Source organism: Pristiophorus japonicus, chromosome 13 (genome assembly GCF_044704955.1).
Source record: "Pristiophorus japonicus isolate sPriJap1 chromosome 13, sPriJap1.hap1, whole genome shotgun sequence".
Taxonomy (NCBI): Eukaryota; Metazoa; Chordata; class Chondrichthyes; family Pristiophoridae; genus Pristiophorus; species Pristiophorus japonicus.
Window position 1 is genome coordinate 49,025,418 of NC_091989.1, and position 18,759 is coordinate 49,044,176.

General features: G+C 44.1%; 1 protein-coding gene across 2 annotated transcripts in view; it reads left to right on the plus strand.

The window, feature by feature from the left end:
* The window catches only part of cog5 (component of oligomeric golgi complex 5), a 189,139-nt gene that overhangs the window by 10,883 nt on the left and 159,497 nt on the right, over positions 1–18,759 (plus strand). For both annotated transcript variants that reach the window (XM_070897430.1, XM_070897431.1), the window contains exons 4-6: positions 1,444–1,498; positions 3,022–3,091; positions 16,539–16,659. In XM_070897430.1, the coding sequence (XP_070753531.1) occupies positions 1,444–1,498; positions 3,022–3,091; positions 16,539–16,659 (246 nt within the window). The remainder of the gene's footprint in view (positions 1–1,443; positions 1,499–3,021; positions 3,092–16,538; positions 16,660–18,759) is intronic.

An 18,759-nucleotide genomic window follows, 5' to 3' on the forward strand; every position in this document is an offset into this window, starting at 1 on the left:
CAATACGAGACTGTTAATTCTACTCCATCTTCCAGGATGTATACTGTTGCTGTAGAGCCCATAAATTCATTTATAAGGGAATTTGTTTCTTGGAAAAAAAAATCTTAAAGGATAGAATGGGAGAGTGGGATTAGATTAGGTGCCTCATGCAGGGGGGAAAAAAAGCCTGAAAATGATGGGTCGAATGACCTGTTTCAGTGATTTAATTTGAGCACTTGATTCTGGACACTATGATGTTTTTCCCTCCATTTAATAACTTGGATGACTTTATTTAGACCTGTTTTCCAGCTGAATTAAAGGGATATATGAGGTCATCCACTTTGGATCTGAGAAAGACAAATCAGAATATTTTCTTAATGCTGAGGAGTTAGGAGCTTTGGAGGTGGAAAGGGGTTGAGGTGTTCATGTACACACATCACGAAAAGTCAGTATCAAAAAGGCTAATGGAATGTTGGCCTTTATCTCAAGGGGGGTTCGAATACAAAAGGAGAGGCTGTGATGCTTCAGTTGTACAGAGCCTTGGTCAGATGCCATTTGGAGTACTGTTTTCAGATTTTGGGCACTGTACCTCAGGAACGATATAATGACCTTGAGTTACTAGATCATCATCATAGGTAGTCCTTCGAATTGAGGATGACTTGCTTCCACGTCAAAAAGTTCACAGGTGTTTCAATGAAGGACCTAAAATTCCAGGTCCGAACTAAACCTTGAAGGGTGGAAGATGCCTGTGCTTGGATTTTTTTTAATGTGTGGTGACCGTTGCACACCAGCCACCACACGGGCTTGACACAGCTAGGTCTTGGCCCAGTAGCAAGGATTGAACAAGACGACTGGAGACCAGCTCTGCTGCACGGACCTCGTGCGCACACATGTCGCAGTGTGAGCTGGCCTGTGCTGCCCTTGGGCCCTCGCCTCTTCCGGGGACCGAGCACCATCGGTCAGTTGTAAGACAGCTGTCAGCACTAGAATGGTGCAAGAGTTAAATTATAAGGACAAGTTGCCTAAATTTGTTTTGTATTCCATTGAGTTCAGAAGGTTCAGAGGTGAGCTAATTGGGTTACTTCCTCTGGTGGGGATATCCAGGCTAAGGGAGCATAGAGTTGGGCCATTTTACGAGGGAAATTGGGAAGCACATTTTTTTTCATTATGGGTAGTGGCAATCTGGAACTGTCCTCCCAGAAGGTTGTGGATGCTGGGTCAATTGACAGATTTATGTTAGTTAAGGGTATCAAAGGGTATGGAGCAAAGGTTGGTAAATAGAGTTGAGGTACAGATCAGCCATCATCTAATTGAATGGCGGAACAGGCTTGACGGGCTGAATGGCCTGCTCCTGTTCCTATAAATAACAGTTCATAACTTAAAACAAACTGTCTTGTGAATAAATGCAAATGTTTATCTCTGCTTATATCCTTTTTTTTAAATAAGTTGACTAATGTATTTCAGGTGTTCTCCAGATGATGCAGACCCGGATTGCTGCTCTTCAGTGCACTGTTGACAGGTATAATGCAAGCTTAACATTTTGACTATAATAATCTAATAGAAGACTCATTAAAAGTGTGAAATAATGGTATCAGAAATAGTACACATCTCAGTGATTCTGATTCATTACAGAGTTGTCCAACGGGATGACCACATAAACCAATAGGGGGTTATAATAGCAATTATAACAAAAAACCTTAGCTATATAGCCAAAAAAGCAAGAAGAGTTTTGGTCTATGATACTGAAAAATTGCATGAGCTTTGTATAAAGCCTAACCATAATGTCTGATAACATTCTTGTTCGGCAAGGGTATCCAGGGATATGGAGCAAAAATGGGTAAATGGAGTTGAAATATAGATCAATCATGATCTAATTGCACGGTGGCACAGGTTCGAGGGACTGAATAGCATACTCCTGTTAAAATAATACCTCCGAACGTAAAACAAACTGTCTTGTGAATAATTGCAAATGTTTCTATCTTTTTATATCTTTTTAAAGGCAGGGTGGCTCAGCTCCACTGGTCAAAATACTGGTCATTGCAAAAAAAGCTCTGAATCTTCAGAATTCTTAGAGGATTTTGAAAAATGTGCTTGAGTACTTGTTAGCCAATGTCCTATACTATTTTGGTTACTAGGAGCTAGGAGTTACTAGGAGTGATACTAGTTGGTTGGTGCGCAGAAGATATAATGTGCAGTAATTTTCTTTTGTTACGTTGGTATGAGCTTGCACATGGTGGAATGGTATGTTTCCAGGGATCCAATGGTTAAATTATGAGGAGAGATTACATAAACTGGGCTTGTATTCTATGGAATATAGAAGGTTCAAGGGTGATTTGATTGAAGTTTTTAGGATTTTGAAAGGAATTGATAGGGTAGATAGAGACAATTTTTTCCTGCTGATGGAGGAGTCTAGAACAAGGGACCATTTAGGAGAGAAGTTGGGAGATGACACTTCACACAAAGTGTAATAGAAGTGTGGAACTCTCTCCCACAAAAAGCAGTAGATGCTTGCTCAATTAATAACTTTTGCTAGCCAAGGGTATTGGCCAGGAAAATAGTAAATTACATACATAGGATATATGGCACAGAAACAGGCCATTTGGCCCAACCAGTCCATGCCGGCGTAAGGGATGTTCTCTTAAGTAAACTATTCCTGCAATTAATGATTGCCTTCTTGCATCATTGGAGTGAACTTGGATATTAAGCCAAATGTGGGGGAGGAGAATTCTGTGATTTATTTTAAAGCTATTTTGATGCTCCTGATTATAAGCGACTGACACTGATATTGAAGCTGATGTGTGTGGTCAGGGAAAGCGAGCTATACATGCTGAGCAGACTGGTTTTGTCTAAATCTCAGAGCACATTGTAGTACATTACACACGAGTTAATCAGCTCTTGTTTCAAATACCTGAAGTCAGTGCACCTACAAATATAACAGCTGCATAATCTATAAATCTCAGTTCTGCACAAAACGTCCTTTCAACTGGCTCATTCATCTATTTGCTTCTCTGGTATTTCTAAGTTTTTTTTTCTTTTCAACAGGATCAGAGGAAAAATTGTTGATCCATATAACAAGATTGTTGCTCGTACTGCACAGTTGGCCAGATTACAGGTATACTATATTAATGTGCATAACTGTACATTTAGGGCTAGAAATTCAGTTCTCCGCGATAACGGTATTTTTTCGCTAAAATTACCGTTATCGCTATCAGGCCTGAAATTCAGCTTTTAATTTGTGCAGCAGTACAAACCGCGAACCTCGCCAATTTTAGTCCGAGGCAGATACCGCTGCAAGTTGGGCCTTGGGAGGGCGGAAAAACGCCTACAAATAAATAGGAAAAAACAAAAAAAGTTCACAAAACATTTACTAAACACTTGTCTATCGAATCGCTGAAAAATAATTAAAAAATAAATACTTACCTTTTTTGCAGGTCTTCATACTTACCGTTGCTCCAAGGGCTGCAACGCCGCTTTTTACATGACTCTATTTTTCTCAAAATACGGGTGCACATCGAGCCAAATTTTTGGTGAAAGCGATATTTCGAGTCTTGCACGGTGGCGCTCCTCTCTCGAGCGGTATTTGAAAACCGTCGCCGTAAAACGTCATTGAATTTTCCGCCGATTGGGTTTTCGCCAAAAAAAGGTGAAATAGTACCAAAAACCCAATCCCAAAATCGCTGAATTTCCAGCCCTAAATATCTTTGATCACAAATCTTTGGGGCTTTCAGATTTCCCCTTCCTCCCAGCTAACAAAGTTCCAACAAAAGTTTGTTAGTTATACTCAAAGCTGCAGGATTCAGGGTAAATTCTGTGAATGGGTAAGAAACTGGCTGAAGGTTTGAAAATAATAAGTACTCATCTAATGAGTTATGTTTGGGTGGGCAGAAGTACTAAGTGGGGCACCCCAGGGCTCAGTGTTTGGATCACTACTGTTTGTAACTTGCATAAATTACCTAGATTCAGAAACTGGAAAGTGGCCAATTTTGTACATGATGCCAAATTAGGAGAGGCCATGGAAGTGGAGGAGACAGCTTAGAAATGAGTTGGGTGAAATATATATGTGGCCAGAACAATGGCAGATGATGTAACATGCATACTCCATGAAGGGTGTTTAAATCCGTAAGCACAAAGCTGAAAGAAACCTTGCTAGACTCTGATAAACTTAACCAATCACATTTTTCAAAAAGGAAGAAATGATGGGATATTGAGCATGGTGATGCAGTGGAGCTGCAAATCATAACTTGCCAGTGCATGACACCAAAGAGTGGAAGGACACGTACTTGATTCTTCCTCCCCATTGAATTCCTAACCTCACTCACACAGCATGAGGGGCATAGAGCAGAGGAAAGAGGCCTCCCCACAGAGGAAAATCAAATGATAGTGTGTCACACTCTGATGCCTTCAAGCAGCCAAGCTGGAACCGCATTTGTGGTGGCTTAAGAGCAGGCTTCTTGTGAAACCTCAAAGGAGAAATTATCCCGTTTCAAGTTATTCAGGCAGTGTACCCAAGAGACTGATGAATTATGAACATAATGGTAGTCTTGAGTGCCATGGTTCTGCAATGATGCATTGAAGCACTGACCACACTTGATCAACTCCGCTGGGCACGCCACATAGTTTACATGCCAGTCACGAGACTCCCAAAGCAAGCGCTCTACTCGGAACTCCTTCACGGCAAACGAGCCAAAGGTGGGCAGCAGATACATTACAAAGACACCCTCAAAGCCTCCCTGATAAAGTGCAACATCCCCACTGACACCTGGGAGTCCCTGGCCAAAGACCGCCCTAAGTGGACTGCTTGAGTCTCATCGCAGAGAGCATGCAGAGATCAAACTCAGGCGTGCGGCAAACCAGTTCCACCTACCCCTTCCCCCAACGACTATCTGCTCCACCCGTGACAGAGACTGTGGCTCTTTCTTTGGAATGTACAGCAACCTAAGGACTCATGTTAAGAGTGGAAGCAAGTCTTCCTCGATTCCGAGGGACTGCCTATGATGATGATTAGGTTCTGTTGCTCAGTAATTGAGCACTGTTTTTTCAGCCAAGAGGGCCCTCTGTCTTCCTTCATCTCAGATCCTGAGTTGATCTTATGCCTTGAAGTGGAAGGTTCTTGTCAACACCATGATCTTCCTCAAATAACTCCCTAATTTTGCAATGCCTTTTGCATTTAGCTCTGAATCTGAAACCTTGCTTGATTAGGATTCATTTGATAAATTAGTGTTTCACAACCTTTTCAATTAGGTTGTCTGAGGGACCACTTCTCATGTTTAATAAAACAAGTCTAATCTTATTTCATCTCTGGCTGTCCCTGTTTTTTTTTAATTCATCCTCGGGATGTGGGTGCCACTGGCAAGACCAACATTTATTGTCCATACATAGTTACACTTGAGAAGCTGGTAGTGGGCTTTCTTGAACCATTGCAGTCTGTGTGATGTTTGTACTCTCAATGCTGCTCAGTAGGGAGTTCAATCATTTTGACCCAACGATAGTGAAGGAACAGCAATATGTCAAAGTCAAGATAGTGTATGCCCTGGAGCTGATGGTGTTCCCATGCTCCCATTCATTCATTCTAGTGGGTGGAGGTCATGGGTTTGAAATGATGGTGTTCCCATGCTCCCATTCATTCATTCTAGTGGGTGGAGGTCATGGGTTTGAAATGTCCTGGCGAGTGGGTGCAGTGCATTCTGTAGATAGTACACACTACAGCCACGGTGATGGAGGAGGTGGATATTTAGGCCGATCAAGTGAAGTGTGTTGTCCTGAATAGTGTTGAGATTCTTGAATGTTGTTGCAGCTGCACTCATCCAGACAAGAGCAGATTATTCTATCACATTCCTGACTTGAGCCTTGTGGTTGGCAGAAAGTCTTTCGGAAGACATAAGATGAGCCACTCACCACAGACTGTCCAGCCTGTGACTTACTCGAGTAACCATGGCATTTATGTAGCTGGTCCAGTTGAATTTGTGGACAACGGTGATCCCCAGGATGTTGATGGTGGGAACAAGGCGATGGTAATCAGTGTTCTCGCTCAGGCCAGCATTGACCATACTTGATCAGCTCCGTAGGGCGGGCCACATCGTCCACATGCTCGACACGAGACTCCCAAAGCAAGCACTCTATGCGGAGCTTTTACACAGCAAGCGAGCCCCAGGTGGGCAGAGGAAATTCTTCAAGGACACCCTGAAAGCCTCCTTGATAAAGAGCAACATCCCTGCCAACTCCTGGGAATCCCTGGCCCACGACCGTCCAAAATGGCGGAAGAGCATCTGGGAGGGCGCTGAGCACCTCGAGTCCTATTGCCAAGAGCAAGCAGAAACCAAGCGTAGACAGCGGAAGGAATGTGCGTCAACCCACCCACCCTTTCCTTCAACTACTGTTTGCCTCACCTGTGACAGACTGTAGGTCCTGCATTGGACTCCTTCGTCACTTGAGAACTCACTTTTCGAGTGGAAGCAAGTCATCCTCAACTCTGAGGGATTGCTCATCATGATGATGATGATGATTTAATGCGGTTGAATGTCAGAGAGGTGGTTAAGTTATTTCTTCTTGCCGATGGCCATTGCCTGGGACTTGTGTGTCACTTGCCACTTATCCGCCCAAGCCTGGATGTTGTCCAAGTCTTGCTTCATGTAGGTATGGACTGATTCATTATCTGAGGAATTGTGAATGGAACTGAACATTGCAATCATGAGAGCAGTCCCACCTCTGACTTTATGATGGAGGTAAGGTCATTGATGAAACAGCTGAAGATAGTTGGGCTTCGAACGCTAATGAGAATTCCTGCACTGATGTCCTGGGGCTATGATTGGTCTCCAGCAATCATAGCTATCTTTCTTTGTGACAGGTATAACTCCAATCATTGGAGAGTTCTCCCCTTGATCGCCATTGACTTCAGCTTTACTAGGGCTTCTAGCTGCCACACTCGGTCGAATGGTGCATTCAAGTCTTGTGTCCATGGTTAAATCAAGGCTGTAATGATGTGTAGAGCCAAATGGTCTGGCCAGCATTCAAGTTAAGCATGGGCAAGCAGGTTTGTAAGTGCTGCTTAATCGTAATGTTGATACAAATGAACAGAACCTTCCTTTGAGCCCATCTGTCAGCCTGATCACAAATTCTTGGTGTGGAACATGCGTTTGTAATCGCCTTGCTTTTACCTGTGACAGTTAATTAGCTGCAGTCATTGGTCAAACATCCCTATCTAGTCTGACATAATGATCTCGTACTTCATTCTTGTTGTAGATTCTTGCCTAAGATTGTTTCCCAAGTCCACCTTCTGCAGAAAACAGTTACTCCATCCTTTTGTCCCTTCAGCTCTGACGAAGTGACAACTTTGCTCAGTGATAGCACTCTCACCTCTTGGTCAGAAGTTTGTGGGCTCAAGACAACTCCAGGACTTGAGCACATAATATAGCTAGCATTTCCGTGCAATTCGAGGACTTGCCAAAAGCTCAGTACTGAGGTAGAGTTGTACTGTTGGAGATGCCAGATTTTGAATGAGACAGTAAAGAGATCCTGTATGTCTGCATGCTCATGTGATTGCAAAAGATCCCATAGCACTATTTGAAGAAGAGCAGGGCGTTCTCCTGGTGTCCAGGCCTTTCTCATCACCATCGCCAAAACAGGTTGGATATTTATCTAATGTTGTTGGTCGGACTTCAAATGTAATTTATTGTATATAATGTGCTATGGGATGGACTGAGGACATGAAAGGTGTTATTTCAATGCAAGTTTTTTTTTCTTCATCATTGGTGGCAGCCACTATATCGCTCCTGCCGCCTTAAGTTCCTCTGCATTCCATTTTCTCCCTGCTTTGTAAACCCTCCTCCAAACGTTTTGCTTTGACATCCGCGTGCGCACAACCTTTTCCGCTTTCCTCTCCTGTTCATCATTTTTTTTTGTCGTCTCAATATAAGAAATGTCTCTACATGAGGAATGCTGTAGAAATATAAGATTTATTGTTATGAAAACTAATCCTGTTAGTAGTATGGGGATGTCCATGGAGTTTTGGCTTTTTTTGTGGAATGTGCTGAATCCCTGTGGAAAGTTTATTTCTTTGTAGCCTATGACAATAGGGTTGCTTCGAAACAGATAATAGGCTAAATTCATCGTGCATTTTCTATTGTTGCGACGTTGTCGTAGGAAACCTTCTGCCAGGTCTGTCATAACCTCAGTGGAGATTATTTGTAATGCAATGTGGATCAATCCCCCTACCTATATAAAGCATTGGTCCCCTAGAGGATGAGACTGGGGAATTAATAATGGTGAACAGGGAAATGGCAGAGACATTGAACAAATATTTTTTTTGGTCTTCACGGTAGAAGACACTAAAAACACCTCAATAGTGGATAATCAAGGGGCTATAGGGAGGGAGGAACTAAATACAATCACTATCACTAATGAAGTGGTACTTGGTAAAATAATGGGGCTAAAGGCGGACAAGTCCCCTGGACCTGATGGCTTGCATCTTCGGGTCTTAAAAGAAGTGGCTGCAGAGATAGTGGATGCATTGGTTGTAATCTACCAAAATTCCCTGGATTCTGGGGCGGTCCCAGCGGATTGGAAAACTACAAAAATAACACCCCTATTTTTAAAAAAAGGAGGCAGACAAAAAGCAGGAAACTATAAACCAGTTAGCCTAACATCTGTCGTTGGGAAATTACTGGAGTCCATTATTAATGAAGCAGTAGTGGGACATTTGGAAAAGCATAATTCAATCAAGCAGAATCAACATGGTTTTATGAAAGGGAAATCATGTTTGACAAATTTGCTGGAGTTCTTTGAGGATGTAACGAGCAGGGTGGATAAGGGGGAACCAGTGGATGTGGTGTATTTGGATTTTCAGAAGGCATTTGATAAGGTACCACATAAAAGGTTACTGCACAAGATAAAAGTTGTGTTGGGGGTAATAGATCAGCATGGATAGAGGATTGGCTAACTAACAGAAAACAGCGAGTCGGGATAAATGGGTTATTTTCCGGATGGCAAACAGTGACTAGTGGGGTGCCGCAGGGGTCAGTGCTGCGTCCTCAACTATTTAGAATCTATATTAATGACTTGGATGAAGGGACCAAGTTTGCTGATGATGCAAAGATGGATGGGAAAGCAAATTATGAGGAGGACACAAGAAATCTCAAAGGGATATATAGACAGGCTAAGTGAGTGGGCAAAAATTTGGCAGATGTAGTATAATGTGGGAAAATGTGAGGTTATCAACTTTGTCAGAAAAAATAGAAAGCAAATTATAATTTAAATGGAGAAAAATTGCAAAGTGCTGCAGTACAGAGGGACCTGGGGGCCCTTGTGCATGAAACACAAAAAGTGAGTATGCAGGTACAGCAAGTGATCAAGAAGGCAAATGGAATGTTGGCCTTTATTGTAAGGTGGCTGGAGAATAAAAGCAGAGAAGTCCTGCTATAACTGTACAGGGTATTGGTGAGGCCACACCTAGAGTACGGCATACAGTGTTGGTCTCTGTATTTAAGGAAGGATATACTTGCACTGGAGGCTGTTGAGAAAAGGTTCACTTGGTTGGTTCTGGAGATGAAGGGGTTGACTTATGAAGATAGGTTGGGTCTATACACATTGGATTTCAGAAGAATGAGAGGTGATCTTATTCAACACATAAGATAATGGGCCCAAGTTTCCACACGATAAAAAACGGGCGCCCCTCCGAGCTGGGTGCTCGTTTTTCGCGCCTAAAACGGCGCCGGAAAAAAAGCTCCAGCAGCTCCTTGTCTGTTTGGCGCGGCGCCCAGGGAGGTGGAGCCTACACTCGCTCCGATTTTGTAAGTGGGAGGGGGCGGGTATTATTTAAATTAGTTTTTTTCCTGCCGGCAACGCTGCGCGTGCGCGTTGGAGCGTTCGCGCACGCGCAGTGTGAAGGAAACATTGGCACTCGGCCATTTTTGTAGTTCTTTGTAGCTGTTTCGTTTTTGAACATTTTTTAATAAAAGCACATTGCCATCAGCACTAAAAAGGCTGCAGGAAGCCTCAAAGTTGAGGCAGCCGTTTCCCGACGACCTCCCCCTTTTGCCGTTGGGAAATGGCTCCTCAATTTCTGAGGCTTCCTGCAGACTTCTGTCTCCTTCCCTCCCTCCATCCCGCCGTCTTGAACGGCTTCCTCCTTCCCCCCCCCCCTCCCCCCAGCTGCGTTCGGTCGGTCGGTTGGGTCCCTCCCACCCCCTGCGTTCGGTCGCTCGCCCGCCGTCTGGAACGGCTCCCCCCCCCGCCCCTGCGTTCGGTTGGTTGGGTCCCTCCCCGCCGTCTGGAACGGCTTCCCTGCGTTCGGTCGGTCCCCTCCCACCCGCCGTCTGGAACGGCTTCCTCCCCCCCTGCGTTCGGTCACTCGCCCGCCGTCTGGAACAGCTTCCTACCCCCCCCCCCCCCACCGCGTTCGGTCGCTCGCCCGCCGTCTGGAACGGCTTCCTTCTCCCCCACCCCTGTGTTCGGTCGGTCGGTTCCCGCCCGCCCGCCGGCCATCTGGAACGGCTTCCTTCCCCCCCCCCCCCCCCCCCCCCCCCCCACGTTCGGTCGGTTCCCTCCCTCCCACCCGCCTTCGGGAACGGCTGCCTCGTTTTGTGAGGCTTGCTGCAGCATTCTTCCTGGCTGAAGCACTTTCACACAGGTAGGAAAATGGTTTATTTAATCTTTTCGTTGCTTATAAATTTTTATTCAGGTTGGATTTATTTGTAGAATATTTGTATAAGTATAAATAAGGATTTATTGTAGAATTTAATGACTTCCCTTCCCCCTTCTCCCCCCACCTCATTCTGGACGCCTAATTTGTAACCTGCGCCTGATTTTTTAATGTGTAGAACAGGTTTTTTCAGTTCTACAAAAATCTTTACTTGCTCCATTCTAACTTAGTTTGGAGTACGTTTTCACTGTGGAAACTTTCAAATCAGGCGTCAGTGGCCGGACACACCCCCTTTTGAAGAAAAAATTCTGTTCCAAAGTGGAACTGTTCTACCTGACTAGAACTGCAGAAAAAAAAATGTGGAGAATTGCGACTTCTAAGATAGTCCGTTCTCCACCAGTTGCTCCTAAAAATCAGGTGCAAATCATGTGGAAACTTGGGCCCAAAGAGGGGGCTCGACAAGGTGGATGCAGAGAGGATATTTCCACTCAGAAAACGAAAACTATGAGACATAAAATAAGGGGCCGCCCATTTAAAACTGAGATGAGGAGAAATTTCTTCTACTGTGGGTTGTAAATCTATGGAATTCTCTGCCCCAGAGAGCTGTGGAGACTGGATCATTGAATATATATAAGGTGGAGATAGGCAGATTTTTGTGTGATTAAGGGAATAAAGGGTTATGGGGAGCAGGCAGGGAAGTGGAGCTGAGTCCATGATCAGATCAGCCACGATCTTATTAAATGGCGGAGCAAGCTCGAGGGAACAGGTGGCCTACTCCTGCTCCTAGTTATGTTCTTATGTTCTTCTATCCCTCACTACCCACTTCCCCCTACCGACTCCCAACCCCCTTCCTTCTGCACCAACTATCCTTCATTTCGGTTACAACTGCAGCTTCAAACTCCAAACCATCTAACCGTTAATTCTCCATGTACCATAATGCTCTGCAGCTAGCATTGCTGAACAACTCCCTCACCTCCACCTTTGATCTCTCCAGAAAAGCTGCCTGTCTCCCATGCAGGTCATGCTTCTTGGTATGGCTCCCATTTTCCATACCCATCTCTCCTGCAACTCCCTACAATCACATTCCCACCCCTCTTACAACACCGAACACCCCCAAGCAGTCACAAATTACATTGTGTGACTTTGATCATGGCACATTATCGTTCCTCATTCTTCTTGACCTTTCTGCAGTCCATCTTCCATTGCCCAGCTTGGTGGGATTGATTTTACATGGTTCCACTTTTGCTTATCGGATTGTAGCTAGAGTATCTCCAGCAGTGGCTTTTCTTCTTGCCACCACACTATTACCTTCAAGCTCCCCAAGGAGCCATTCTTGGCCCTCTCCTCTTCCTTATCTACATGTTGCCCCTTATCCATGGATGAGGTCAGCTTCCACTTGTTTGCTGATAGCTCTTCATCTCCACCATTTCTCAACTCCTAAGCTGCCTTTGCTGTCAGACTGTTTGCCCAACATCTCTTGCCTGGGCCATGATTTCCTCTCCTGAGGTGCAGGCTCTAACGGATTTGGTTCAGATGATGGCAATGAGTGCGGAGAGCATTGACCTTACACGATCTCTCTTGGACACCATCAGTGGGGTGGGGGGTGAGATATTGGGACTGTTGGGAGAAGTAATAACATTCAAGAAATGGGAACGTTGTCTGGGAACATGAGGGAGGGAATATCTGTCACCTGAAACTATGTCGGTGCACATGAGGGAGGGAATGTCGCAGATAGTTGAGACATTGTCGGGGCATATGAGGGAGGGAATTTTGGAGTTGGCTGATGTAATGAGGGAACATGGCCAGACCCTGCGCCGATTGACCCAATCAACTGCCACTCCCACTTCAATCCCCAGACCAGTTCCGCATTACCGGCTGTCTCTCTTTCTTCCCCCCCCCCCCCTCCCCCCCATCAAGAAGTGCGCATTACCCGAGATGTTCGAAAGAAATTATGCTCCACCGTCTGCGAGCAGGGGTGGTGGAGTTACCAAGCGCAGTGGGCAGTCTCCGAATAGTGTGGAGGAGAGATGGGTGCAGCCTTTCTTTGCTGTTGTTGTTATCATTGTTACTGTTGTAACTGTTCTCAAATTAAAAGTTTTTTATAAGTTATGAAAATTTACAAGTTTAAAAGTTATTAAGTGATCTTAGAGTTTCTAAGTGATAAGTGAAAATTTTAAATTTTGATACAAGACTATGTTAAAGTTAAATTAAGTACAAGCAAATATTTGTTACACTTCTGAATAAAATATATTTTAGATTATAACCGAATCATTTACATTTTCTGTTCCATTAACACAACACAACATTACAGAACAGGTCCAAACAGTAAATATGGTTCATGTGGAATAGTTGCCGCTGAGCCTTCAGGCAGCAAAGCGTTCACGGATGAGCTGCTGGCGCAAGGCTCGAGCAATTGTTAAAAGGGCATGACGGCCTGCCCTCCTCCGCCGTCATGCTCCAGGTTCAGATAGTTGCATGGATTCCTCGTCCTGTCCTCCTCTTCCTTGTCATCTGCATCTTCCTCATCATTATCATCAGCTACTCTCACCTCAGCTGGGTCTTCTACTTCCATCTGCAGCTGCCTCATGATGGCTAAGTTATGTAGCGTGCAACACACAACAGTGAACTGACCGACAATCTCAGGGGAGTTTAGCAAGTAGCCTCCGGAATGGTCTAGGCATCGGAAACATTGTTTCAAGATGCCAAAGGTCCTCTCTCTTATGCTGCGCGTCGCAATGTGCGACATGTTGTATTCCCAATCAGCTTCCTTCTGGGTTACGCGTAAGGGCGTCATGAGCCAGGTGGTGAGGCTGTACCCTTTGTCAGTAGCCATTTCTGCCCTTCTGGCTGCAACTGAAACATGGCAGATATAATGCTCTCGCGTAGGATGAACACCTCATGGGTGCTCCCAGGGTTTCTTGCATCAACTGACATGATGCGATGCATGTCGTCACACACGAGCTGCACATTAATGGAGTGGAAGCCCTTTCTGCTCCTGTACATCTCGGAATCCTCCAAAGGTGCTCGCAAGGCGATGTGGGTACAATCAATGCAGCCCTGTACCTTGGGGAAGCCAGCAATCCTGGAGAAGCCCACAGCCCTGTCACGCATTGCCTGAGTGGTCATGGGGAACTTTATGTAATCATTCCTCCGGGCATAGAGTGCACCAGTTACCTGCTGAATGCAGGCATGTGTTGCATGTTGAGAAATGGCGCACACATCCCCAGTTGTAGCTTGGAACGATCCGGATGTATGGAATGAAAGTGCAGCTGTAACCTTGACTTCAACTGACGAAGCAGTCCTCCTGATGCTTCTAGGTTGCAGGTCTGCTTTCACCAACTCTCAGATCTCAGTTACAACTTCTTTGCGAAAATGCAGCCTTCTGACAGTCTTGGGTGCAGGTACGAATGCCTGTCTCAATATACCCGGCGTGGGTAAGGTCTCCTGCCCATCACCCTACGGGCTCTGATGTTCCTCATACGATGATGTCGAATCAATTATCTCCTCCGCAGCGCCATCATGCAAAAAAGGCTTGCACAAGGTATGGCATTGTCAGTATTGCCCTCATGCTTAAATTTTACCTTTTGCAAGAAGCTCAACGGCAGGCAGGCAGGACAAGGTTCTTTGTTCTCTCTCCCCACAGGTTCTGTATGGACCACACCCAGGTCTGAGGAGGCGCACTGATTGGGAGCCTGCAACTCCCCCAGGCTACATTTGATGCGTAGTGCAGTTTTGTGATGCTTTCTGATCGCCTTCCACAGCCCCCCACCCACTCGGGCTTGATTTGATGAGTAGTGCAGGCTTCTGATCACCTTCCACAGACCCCCACCTCCTCCCCGGGCTTCTTTTGCAACCGAACCCTGTGTCCAGGCGCAGGACTGATTCTGCTAGCCGGCGCTCTGACCCTCCAGCCCTGTTTGTAGATGTTTGCTGGTGGCGTGTCAGTTGAAAAAACATGAAAACTTACACAATTTCATTAAACTTGCATTTATTGCATTATAAGGATTAAAAAAAATTAATCTGTATATTTAAGTCTTTTTGACTCCTCCAAAACATCGCTGGCTGAAAAACAATGGTGTCTTTCTGTGCCGAATTTTCTTAACTCATCAAAAGGTTTTTCGGGAGTGGTCAGATATGCGACCCAGGAGAAATTTTTGGGGGGCAAACTTCCATAATTGAGAGAAACTGGCGCAGACATCAGTTTAAAAAAAAAAACAAACCTTAAAAAATCGTAACTAACTGAGTTATGTTGGCGCACATTGCTTGGGGAAACTTAAATTTTTTAACTTGCGCCAAAAAAAAGTGGCGTGCACCAAAAAAACCGGCACAAATCACTGGGGAAAATTGAGCCCTTAAGATCTTCCTGAAATTCCACCTCAGCCCTCCTAATATCTCCTTCCTTGGCTTGGTCTCCATTTTTTGATTATGCCTTTTATGAATTACCTTGATGATCTACGTTAAAAGCGTGAGATTAATGCAATTTGTTGCTGTCTGGAGGAAAAAAGGATCAGCTCAGAAACGCACAGTTTAATTTCCATGTTGAAAACGAGATCTGAAGTAATCTTCTGCAATATTCTTGTAACCTCTTTTCTTTGCATAATTTCAAATTGTTCAGTACAAACCAACATATCTTCAGTTTCTAAAGTTAAAAACTAGGGACTCAAGCTAATACCATATGCAATATTTAGATTTGCAGATTATTGAGGATAGGAAAATGATCTACCGGCAATGTTCCAGACAGGAAAAGAAATGAAAGGAACCATACTAAATAAGATTCAAATTTTAATGGCTATTAATTACCTAAAGATATCCAGTATGATGAATATGAAATCTTTGAAAAGATTTTTGTTGGACGATATTTTATTTGTTTATAGATGCCAATGTTCCATAAGAGGAAAATACTTTGACCTGAAAACCATAGCACCTTGTGATTCCTTTGAAGATTGTGAGCGTGACCTTTTAGATTTGTTTTAAGATTCTAATATTGTTAAATTCAAAGGTTTCAACATTCAATATTTTTTAGTCAAAGGGAAGTCCAAGACTCTCTAAAGTACTAGAAATCCTAATTGGAAATCCAAGCTTTGGTTTTCCAGTTTGGTTGTGTCTGATTGAACTGGGAATTTTAAAGGGGGTTCTGAGTAACCTTTACAATTTTTAATAGCCTATGACTTCAGTGTTTGAAAAATTGAAGTCCTCATGTATTGTATTATTTATCTTGTACATTTGCACATTCAAGCAAGTGTAATATTGCAAATAACATAATTGTTTCAGTCAAAGGCAGACTGTTGCAGTTTCAGCCTCAGATAAAAGTAATGTACCAAGTCACTCAAAGATGCCTACTTATGCTTGTTATACAGCACCAGGGGCTAATGATGACCAGACCAATGGTTGGTATGTGCAAAGGGAAAGCAATCCAACTCAATGGGACTGAGATGGAGAGAAAGTTCTTCAGGGCTTGTACAGGGATTAAAACCATCTGTGGTCAAATGGCCTCACTCTGACCTGTTGAGAAAGATGATTGAGTGTTTTGGAGATATTAAAAGATCTTTTTAATTTACATAATGGTTAGGAAAAGAGCATAGAGACCCTGGACCCGGGTGCGGGAGGGTTCTATGATTGAGGGTACTTTTCATGCATGAATTGTAGAAGAAACTGGCTCGATGAGTCAAAAGGACGTTTCTCATTCTAAGATTTTTTTCATTTAAATGTTCTTGTGTTCAATTTTGGAAGTTGATCATTGGAATCCAGAATGATAACCAGGTTTAAAACTGATTTTTTTTTTAATTCAAAAAATATTCTACCTTTATGATACTTTTAAGATTTAAAATATGCAGTTTGAACAATTTTTTACTTAAAAAATGGAATTTATAAGATCAATATTTCAAAGACTTTCAGTAAACCAATATTCTTGAATTTCAATTAGGCAGCCTGTGATTTGCTTCGAAGAATAATCCGTATCTTGTACCTAAGTAAACGGCTGCAAGGCCAGCTACAGGGAGGAAGCAGGGAGATTACTAAAGCTGCTCAGAGTCTCAATGAATTGGGTAAGTAAATAAACCTTAAGATAGTTACTTAAAAAGTTGGTCTTTGCTTATACCAACTAATATTTATAGCATTGGCGTACAATGTATTTCCAGATGCAGACTCAGTGCTGCAATTACAGCACTATCATAACTCAGTTTCAATGGACCACGTCAATCTGTATGTGTATTTTGTTGAGTGAAATACAAGTCTTTCAGAATAGCAGATAATTGAAAATATTAAATATGAATAAACCAAGTCAATTCTTAATTTCTTCTCCATCCTTCAAATACTACTGCAAGTTGAACTGCAAGTGAAGTTCTGTTTTTAGAGATTTTTGATGTTACCACATGACCATTCCTGTATTGCATATTGGTGCTTCCTATCTTTTTGTCCCTCAGGGGTCATTGAATACATTTAAGTTGGTGATGGACAGATTTTTGAGCAATAAGGGAGTGAAGGGTTATGGGGAGTGGGCAGGGAAGTGGAGCTGAGTCCAAGATCAGATCAGCCATGATCTTAATAAATGGCGGAGCAGGCTCGTGACGCCAGGTGGCTTACTTTATGTTCAACTGTCAACAATATTTGCTCCTTTCCAGATTCAGATATGGTTTGTAGCTTGCCTACACTGGCCAAAGAGATCCTCTTTCTTAACAGCTATTGGTCTAGCTGAGGTCCAAGTGAAGCCGTTTTAACTTTCTATTCGAGCCTTTTTACTTTTCTTTTATAAAAAAAAATTTATTCATTCATGGGATGTTGGCGTCGCAGGCAAGGCCAGCGTTTATTGCCCATCCCTAATTGGACTCAAGAAGGTGGTGGTGAGCCGCCACCTTGAACCGCTGCAGTCCTTGCAGTGAAAGTACTCCCACAGTGAATTTGTAACGGTTTGGGTCAACGGTGGTTGGTTTGTGAAGCCGTTTCAGAGGGCAATTAAGAGCCAACCACATTGCTGTGGGTCTGGAGTCACATATAAGCCAGACCAGGTAAGGATGGCAGGTTTCCTTCCCTCAAGAACATTAGTGAATCAGTTGGATTTTTATGACAATCCAGTAGTGTCACCGTACTGATACGAGCTTTTTAATTCCAGATTTATTTAGTTAACTGAATTTTAATTCCCCCAGCTGCTGTGGTGGGACTTGAACTCGCGTCTCCAGATTATTAGGCCAGGTTTCTGGATTACTAGTCCAGTAACATAACCACTATGCAACCATACCCGTTCTGAAGAAGCAATTATGACCTGGATTAAAATAATGCTGTAAATTATGCAGTCTCACTATTCTACTGTAGAGCTTAAATGTTCTTGGACAAGATACTACTTGAGCAGCAGTCAGTATGTTCAAGCAATAGATCAAGATTTGTTAAGCTTACAGCTGAGGTTTAACGAGTTGTCCTCACAGTCTTACTTCCTGGATCCCCTCTGACACAGATATCGTCATCTTTGGTCTGTTCTTTCCGCAGTCCCTGTGTAAAGCTATTACTTATCAAAGGTTTGCTTGGCCAGTGTCCACATATGGGGCCCAAGTTTCCACAGGATAAAAAACGGGCGCCCCTCTGAGCTGGGCGCCCGTTTTTCGCGCCTAAAACGGCGCCAGAAAAAAAACGTGCTATTCTCGAGCGCTTTGCAGCTCCTTGTCTGTTTGGCGTGGCGCCCAGGGGGGCGGAGCCTACACTCGTGCCGATTTTGTAAGTGGGAGGGGGCGGGTACTATTTAAATTCGTTTTTTTCCTGCCGGCAACGCTGCGTGTCCGCGTTGGAGCGTTCGCGCATGCTCAGTGTGGAAAAAAAACATTGGCACTCGGCCATTTTTGTAGTTCTTTGTAGCTGTTTAATTTTTGAACATTTTTTAATAAAAGCACATTGCCATCAGCACTGAGGCTTCCCTTCTCACTGTCTCCTTCCCCTCCCTCCCCTGCGCGGCAACAAGCCGCTGTCTCCTTCCCCTCCCTCCCCTCCCTCCACGGCAACAAGCCGCTGTCTCCTCCTTCCCCTCCCTCCCCTGCGCGGCAACAAGCCGCTGTCTCCTTCCTCTCCCTCCCCTCCCCTCCCTCCACGGCAACAAGCCGCTGTCTCCTTCCCCCTCCCTCCCCTCCCTCCACGGCAACAAGCCGCTGTCTCCTTCCCCT